Source organism: Papio anubis, unplaced genomic scaffold (genome assembly GCF_008728515.1).
Source record: "Papio anubis isolate 15944 unplaced genomic scaffold, Panubis1.0 scaffold1003, whole genome shotgun sequence".
Classification (NCBI taxonomy): Eukaryota; Metazoa; Chordata; class Mammalia; order Primates; family Cercopithecidae; genus Papio; species Papio anubis.
The window spans coordinates 11,329-18,409 of record NW_022159157.1 but is presented as its reverse complement, the minus strand read 5'-3'; the positions used below and the strand labels follow the sequence as shown (position 1 = coordinate 18,409).

The 7,081-nt window shown below is 52.6% G+C and overlaps 1 protein-coding gene across 1 annotated transcript; it reads left to right on the top strand.

Moving 5' to 3' along the window:
- Positions 1-267: 267 nt before the first annotated feature.
- On the top strand, positions 268-5,554 carry MAGEA11 (MAGE family member A11). The gene is made up of 5 exons (XM_009198421.4): positions 268-444; positions 1,439-1,551; positions 2,790-2,885; positions 3,913-3,983; positions 4,059-5,554. The coding sequence occupies exons 2-5, from the start codon at positions 1,456-1,458 to the stop codon at positions 5,083-5,085; spliced, it is 1,290 nt and encodes a 429-aa protein (XP_009196685.2). The 5' UTR covers positions 268-444; positions 1,439-1,455; the 3' UTR covers positions 5,086-5,554.
- The last annotated feature ends 1,527 nt before the right edge of the window (positions 5,555-7,081 follow it).

Sequence of the window (7,081 nt, the reverse complement as noted above, 5' to 3'; positions counted from 1 at the left end):
CACAGAATCCAGCTCGGTCCCTCCTGTCAGCCCTGGAAGACCTTGGCAATGTTGTCCCCCAACCTCACACCTCCCGCTCACTGCCACCTCACGGGACTCAGAGTCAGAGACTTGGTCCGAGAGCAGCAGACATCATTGGCAGAGGACGGAGCTCCAGGCTCTGCGAGGAATCAAGGTCAGAAACCTGAGGGAGGATTCAGGCACCCCCATGACCCTCGACCACATCTCCACCCCTCGCCAGTACTCTTCCCCCCCGCCCCGCCCCCATACCGGCAGAATCGGGTTCCGCCCCTGCTGTCAATCCGGGGAAGCTCCAGGCTTGGAGGCCGGATGTGACCTCCATTGGCTTCCGCCTCTGGGATCTGAGAGAAGCGAACGCGTCTTTCTGAGGGGTGTCTTGAGAGTGGCAGAGGGCAGCGGGCCCAGGCTCTGTGAGGAGGCAAGGTGAGAGCTGAAGGAGGACTGAGGAGGCCTCCTCCCCAGATAGAGGGCCCCAGATAATCCATTGCCAACCCTGGCGCCAGCCCTGAGACAAGGGGGGACCAAATTGTCAGGCTGAGACAATCCCCCACCTCAGTGCCCAAGGAGACTCTGGGAGTCGAATCTATGGTGTGACCCGGGCAGAGACAGTTCCATAAAGGGTGGGGCCCCGGCCTTTCCAGACATCAACATCAGGACTCTGAGAAATTATGGAGAGGTTCCACCCCATCGTGATAGAGGGGCTCCAGAGTCCATCCTTGTCCCTGCAGTTAACGCAAAGGACCTCCCGGCTTGGTGCTGTGGACTTGCACATTAGGGGGTCAGAGAGAAGTGACAGCCAGGTTCTGAGGGGTGGCTTGTGATCCGCTGAGGGCAGCAGGCCCAGGCTCTGTGAGGAGGCAAGATGAGATGCTGAGGGAGGACTGAGGACACCCCCTCCCCAGATAGAGGACCCCAAATAATCCAACACCGCCTCTGCTGCCAGGCCTGGATCACCCCACGGGGACGGACTTCTCAGTCTGGGCCGTCCCCTCCCGCCACCCCCCTCGGCTTCTGTCCCCCGCCGCTTAAGCCTCAGGGGACTTTGGGGTCAGAGCTTGGTGTGACCAGGGCAGTGCTGGTTAGGAGAGGGCAGGGCCCAGGTTCTGCCAGGCATCAAGGTCAGGACCCTGAGGGAAGGCTGAGGCCCCACAGAGCGAGGCTCCCTCTCTGCTGTCAGCCCTGGGAAGTTCCTGGCATGGCCGCTAGGCATATGGTTTCTGATTTCCGCATCCTGGGCTGACAGAGGGAAGGAGCTTGGTATCATGAGAACGACCTAGAGGGAGCACAGACAGGGCCCAGTCCCTGCTGGGAGGCGAGGGAGGCCTGAGGGACAACCGAAGGGACCCAGCACCCCAGGACGGCTCCCCCCCCCACCCCGCCACCCCGCCGTCTCAGACTGAGGTGCCTCTTCATTCAGCCTTGAGAATCTGAGGAATGGAGACTCAGATACGCAGAGAGGGTCTCGGGTGCAGCCCTGCCAGCATCAAGAGGAAGAAGAAGAAGGAGGACTCAGGACACCTTGGACTCCAGGTCAGTAGGGACCTTGGCCCTTGGAGTTCTAAGGCACAGTGGCCACATGTGGTGCATCCTCACTCTGCCTTTGTGGTGTCAGAGAGGAGTGGGTTGTGGTCTGAGGAGTGGGGCCTCAGGTGAACCCAGTGGGGAGTCCCAGAGCACTGAGGGAGGACTCAGGCAACCAATTATCCCTGAGGTAGAAAACCTGCCCCTGCCATCAGTCGTTGGAGGCCCCAGGCAGGACTCTAGGAAAGAGAGGCAGCTCCCCACTTCCTAGTTGGAGTTCTCTGGGAGATGGTGGTCTTGGCCTGCAAAATTCATCCACAGTTCAGCAGGAGAGACATGGATAGGCCTTGTCAGGAGTAAATCTGAATACCTGGAGGACACCCAGAGAGAGGAGGCACCCCTGAATCTGCTCCATCTGTCACCCTTTGGCATCCCATGCAGGGGTGTCCGTGTAGTGCCCCTTCACTTTCTGCCTCCCACATCTCAGAGAGGTGGGGCCCTTGGCCTGAGGCGGGTCCTCAGGTCAGCAGAGGGATACACACCTGGTCAGCACAGGGTGGAGTCCAGGATCTACCAGTAGTCAAGGAGAGGAAAATTGATGAAGACTGAAGGTAAGAATGTACCCTCCCGCGTGCCAAAGAAAAAAGGACCTCACAAATCCCAGCTTCCCCTGTTTTCATCCCTGGGAGGCCCCAGGTAGGGGAGGCATGTGCCGTGCTCACAATTCTGCCACCAGGTTGGGGGTGGCACCTTGCTCATGGAGGTGAGCACCTTGTTTCAAGGGGGTGATGACAGGTCAGCAGGTGGAGCCACACCTGGTCAGCAGAGGGAGGAGTCCCAGGATCTTTAGGACTCAAGGTGTGTGTGTCCGCTTTGTGAGGACTGGAGGTATCTCCATCCCATAATGAAGGGATCCCACAGAGTCTCTCTATCCCCTGTGGTTGGCTGTATGGGGACCTGATCATGGGTGGCCCCAAGTGGCAAGCTCACTTGTACCACAGGCAGAAAGTTGGGAAACATTCATGGAGATGAGGTGTTGGTGTAAAGGGATATGTCTGCTCATCTCAGGGGTTGGGAGTCAAGGAAGGACAGGCCCCGGCAGAAGTAAAGTTGAAAAACCCACAGGAGGACTTTGGAATCCCCACCCCAGAACCGAAGGAGCCAGCTTCTGCTGTCAGCTCTGGACAACCACATGACGAGGTGATGGGACGTGGGGCCCCTTACTTCTGTTTTGGAATCTCGGGCAGGTGAGCACTATGTTCTCAGAGGACGACTTCCAGTCAACAGAAGGAGCCCCATCTGGTCCGCAAATACAGTGGTCCCAGGATCTGCCAAGAGTCCAGGTGAGAAACCTGAGGGAGGATTGAAGGTTGCCCCTGGCCAGAACACAGAGGAGGGCCACATAGAAATCTGCTCTGCCCCTGCTGTCTCCCCAGAGAGCATGGGCAGAACTATCTGCTGAGACCCCTCTCTTATACTGGGATCGTTGGTCTCAGGGAGCAGAGGCATTGGTCTGAGAGGGCTGCAGTTAGGTCAGCAGCGGGAGGGTCCCAGGCATGACCAGAATCAAGGTGGGAGCTGACGGGACCGCACTTACCAAAAACATGGGACCCAGCCCTTTCCTGCCCCTTCTGTTTGCCATGGGAAGTCGCTGGGATCATGGGTGTTTCTGTTTCCCTGATTTCCTCGTCTGGTGTCTCCTGGAGGTAGAGTTGGGTTTAAGGAGATGGCCTCAGGTCAACAGAGGGAGGGTCCCAGGCCAAGATAGGCATCAAGATGGGGACCAAGCAGGCTCCTTACCCCAGGACACATGGACCCAGCTGACTGTCACCATCTCTTGCTGTCCTTCCTGGGTAGCCTTGTGTACATGTGGGCAGATGTGTATCCCCACATGTCCTCTTTCATATTAGGAAAGAGCTATGGATCTGAGAGTTTCTCAGGTCAGGAGAGGTGTGTCTTCCAGGCCCTGGCAGGAGAAAGTTGAGGGCCCTGAACACAGAGGGGACCATCCACTCCAAAAAAGTGAGAAACTCACAGAGCTTGGCCCGCCTTTCTGACTGTGCTGGCGTGCCAGGATAGGTGCTTGCAGTGTGCAGCCTGAGGGCCCCATGATTCCTCTTCCAGAAGCTCCAAAAACCGAGCAGTGAGGCCTTGGTCTCAGGCAATGTCTTCAGGTCTCAGAACACAGGAAGCCCAGGCAGTGCCAGCAGTCTAGATGAGATGTTCACCCTCAACCTGCAAATGGCCCCACCTGCCCCAGTACAGTGAGGGACCCCCCGCTTGCAGTCTCACCTGCCCTACCTCAGTCCTGGAGCCTCCTGCTCTGATGTCCAGCTGCATCTTGAGCAGCCTTCTCATTTCCTTTTTCAGGTTTTTAGAGAACAGGCCAACCAAGAGGACAGGAGCCCCAGGAGGACCCAGAGGATCACCGGAGGAGAAGTGTAAGTAGGCCTCTGTGAGATTCTCCATGGTTCATACCTCATCTGAGTCTGCTCTCACACTCCCTCTCTCCCCAGGCTGTGGGGCCCCATCACCCAGATCTTTCCCACAGTTTGGCCTGCTGACCTAACCGGAGTCATCATGCCTCTTGAGCAAAGGAGTCAGCACTGCAAGCCTGAGGAAGGCCTTCAGGCCCAAGAAGACAACCCGGGCTTGGTGGGTGGCGCACAGGCTCTCCAAGCTGAGGAGCAGGAGGCTGCCTCCTTCTCCTCTACTCTGAATGTGGGCACTCTAGAGGAGGTGCCTGCTACTGAGTCACCAAGTCCTCCCCAGAGTCCTCAGGGGGAGTCCTCCTCTCCCACTGCCATGGACTCCATCTTTGGGAGCCTGTCTGATGAGGGCTCCAGCAGCCAAGAAGAGGAGGGGCCAAGTACTTCGCCCGACCTGATAGACCCTGAGTCCTTTTCCCAAGATATACTACATGACAAGATAATTGATTTGGTTCATTTATTGCTCTGCAAGTATCGAGTCAAGGGGCTGATCACAAAGGCAGAAATGCTGGGGAGTGTCATCAAAAATTATGAGGACTACTTTCCTGAGATATTTAGGGAAGCCTCTGAATGCATGCAACTGCTCTTTGGCATTGACGTGAAGGAAGTGGACCCCACTAGCCACTCCTATGTCCTTGTCACCTCCCTCAGCCTCTCTTATGATGGCATACAGGGTGATGAGCAGAGCATGCCCAAGTCTGGCCTCCTGATAATAGTCCTGGGTGTGATCTTCATGGAGGGGAACTGCGTCCCTGAAGAGGTTATGTGGGAAGTCCTGAGCATTATGGGGGTGTATGCTGGAAGGGAGCACTTCCTCTTTGGGGAGCCCAAGAAGCTCCTCACCCATGATTGGGTGCAGGAAAAGTACCTGGTGTACCGGCAGGTGCCCGGCACTGATCCTGCATGTTATGAGTTCCTGTGGGGTCCAAGGGCCCACGCTGAGACCAGCAAGATGAAAGTTCTTGAGTACATAGCCAATGCCAATGGGAGGGATCCCAGTTCTTACTCATCCCTGTATGAAGATGCTTTGAGAGAGGAGGAAGAGGGAGTCTGAGCATGAGATGCAACCAGGGCCAGTGGGCAGGGAAACGGGCCAATGCATGCTTCAGGGACACACCCAGCAGTTTCCCTGCCCTGTGTGAAATCAGTCCCATTCTTCCCTCTGTGTTTTATGGAGAAGTCAGTGTTATCAGTAGTAGAAGGCACAGTGAATGGAAGGGAACACATTGTATACCGCTTTTAGGTTTCTCTTCCATACGGTGACTTGGAGATTTCTTTTTGTGTCCTTTTGGTAACTTTCAAATAGTGTTCCTTTAATAAAAGTTTTAGTTAGCTTCAACATCTATGTATGTGGATGATGCTGACCACACATGTAGTTTTGCTTATCCATTTCAAGTGCAAGAGTTTGTCATTTTGTAAAACATTTTGGGAAATCTTCCATCTTGCTGTGATTTGCAATAGGTATTTTCTTGGAGAATGTAAGAACTTAGCAATAAAGTTGAACTGGTGTTGTGAAACAGAAATAAAAGGAGAAGGTCATTAATTCTTATCCATGTTCATCTGTTGTTCTATGAAAGTACACACACAAACAGACACACACACACACGTATACCCCCCCCCCCACCACCACATACATATTCACGAAGGAAATGCAGTTTCCTATTGAGTTGCAGATTCTCTGAGATGTCCTGGACAATAAGAAATATTCCAAAGTAGAGAGTGGTAGCACCTGGGGTCAAAGTAATACTAGAAATGGCTGTCAATCATTAAATATTCAATATATTCCAGGCATTGTCCCCGGTGTTTTAATACATTTGCTACATTATAACAGTCCTAAAAAATGGTCTATCAAACCCATTTTCTGGATGAACCTGAGTCTCATGGTGCTCAGTAACTTTCCCAAGATCTTATCACTGGTAAACCACAAGGTTGGTCTGAATTCATCTATAGCCCATTCTATTCTCACTCTTTCCAGCCTGAAGTATACCTCTGTCCTTTAATTCCTTTGTTTTCTCAGTACTGCATAATGTCTCTTAAGTGGCCAAAAGAAGGACCCTGTGGAGATGGTACTGAAAGCAGGCCTACGAAAGGAAGGTGACAATGAGAATGAAACATAATCTGGGGATAGTCTGTCGGCTTTATTAACCTAGGGTCCTCCTGCCTGAGCCCTAGGGTTCCTGAGAGCTGACTCTACCCAGGTGCAGGAATTTCTGTCCAGCCCTAACACTTTCCCTCATCATAGAGGCCTTCTCTTGGTCTCCCCTATGTGCCCTCTCTTCCAATTGGAATCTGGCCTGCTGCCTGCTCCTCCCTGCTGCTTGCTGTGAAGGCTAAGTGAAATCACCTGCCCTCCCCTTTACACATCCTGTCACCCCAACTGTGTGTCTAAATACACTCTCAAACTTTTCTAAATAGATGGTGAGTGGAATGTGATTAGCACATGATAATACTATTCTTGAGATATGAAGTTATACAGAGAGAGTTTTTTTAAACCACCTTGTTATTTGTAATAGGAATTTAATGGGGTGTTTTATTTGAAACTGGTCACTGAACACATACAAGGATGAATGACGTTACCTTGGTGGTGAAAATCTAAAGTCTCCCGCATAAGCTGGAGAACATGGGAATCACTGTGGAGTCAACATCTACTAAGGCTGAAGTCCTAAAACCCCAGAGTCTCCCAGGAGGTGAAAAATGCTGCCTTGGTGGGAGTACTAGCTCAAATTTTAGTAGAATAATTAACCAAGTTTCTACTTTCTCTTGTCTAGTACTTGCCCCACAGGAAAATATGGGCTTTCATTGTGTCTAAAGGCACCTGACAGGTGTTTAGGCATGTGGAGGGTGGCAGAAACTCACAGGTTAAAATTTTGACCAGGAATCCAATGGAGGAAAAGTTCTAAGCCTACTAATTGTTTAATGGGTATTATAAAGGGAAGATTCCCTGATGAGCCTTCCTGCTGAGACTTTCAAGGTTCTTGGACAGTTTTGATCCTACATTTCAAAGCATCAGTCACGTAGCAGGCACTTGAAAAAGTTAGAGAACTTCAAGG

What these genes read in the sequence shown, in the direction of transcription:
- MAGEA11 (XM_009198421.4), top strand. Translation starts at nt 1,456, where the DNA reads ATGGAGACTCAGATACGCAGAGAGGGTCTCGGGTGCAGCCCTGCCAGC. An exon ending in AGGATCTGCCAAGAGTCCAG is followed by an intron (nt 2,886 to 3,912) that starts GTGAGAAACCTG and finishes TTCCTTTTTCAG; the next exon opens with GTTTTTAGAGAACAGGCCAA. An exon ending in AGGATCACCGGAGGAGAAGT is followed by an intron (nt 3,984 to 4,058) that starts GTAAGTAGGCCT and finishes CTCTCTCCCCAG; the next exon opens with GCTGTGGGGCCCCATCACCC.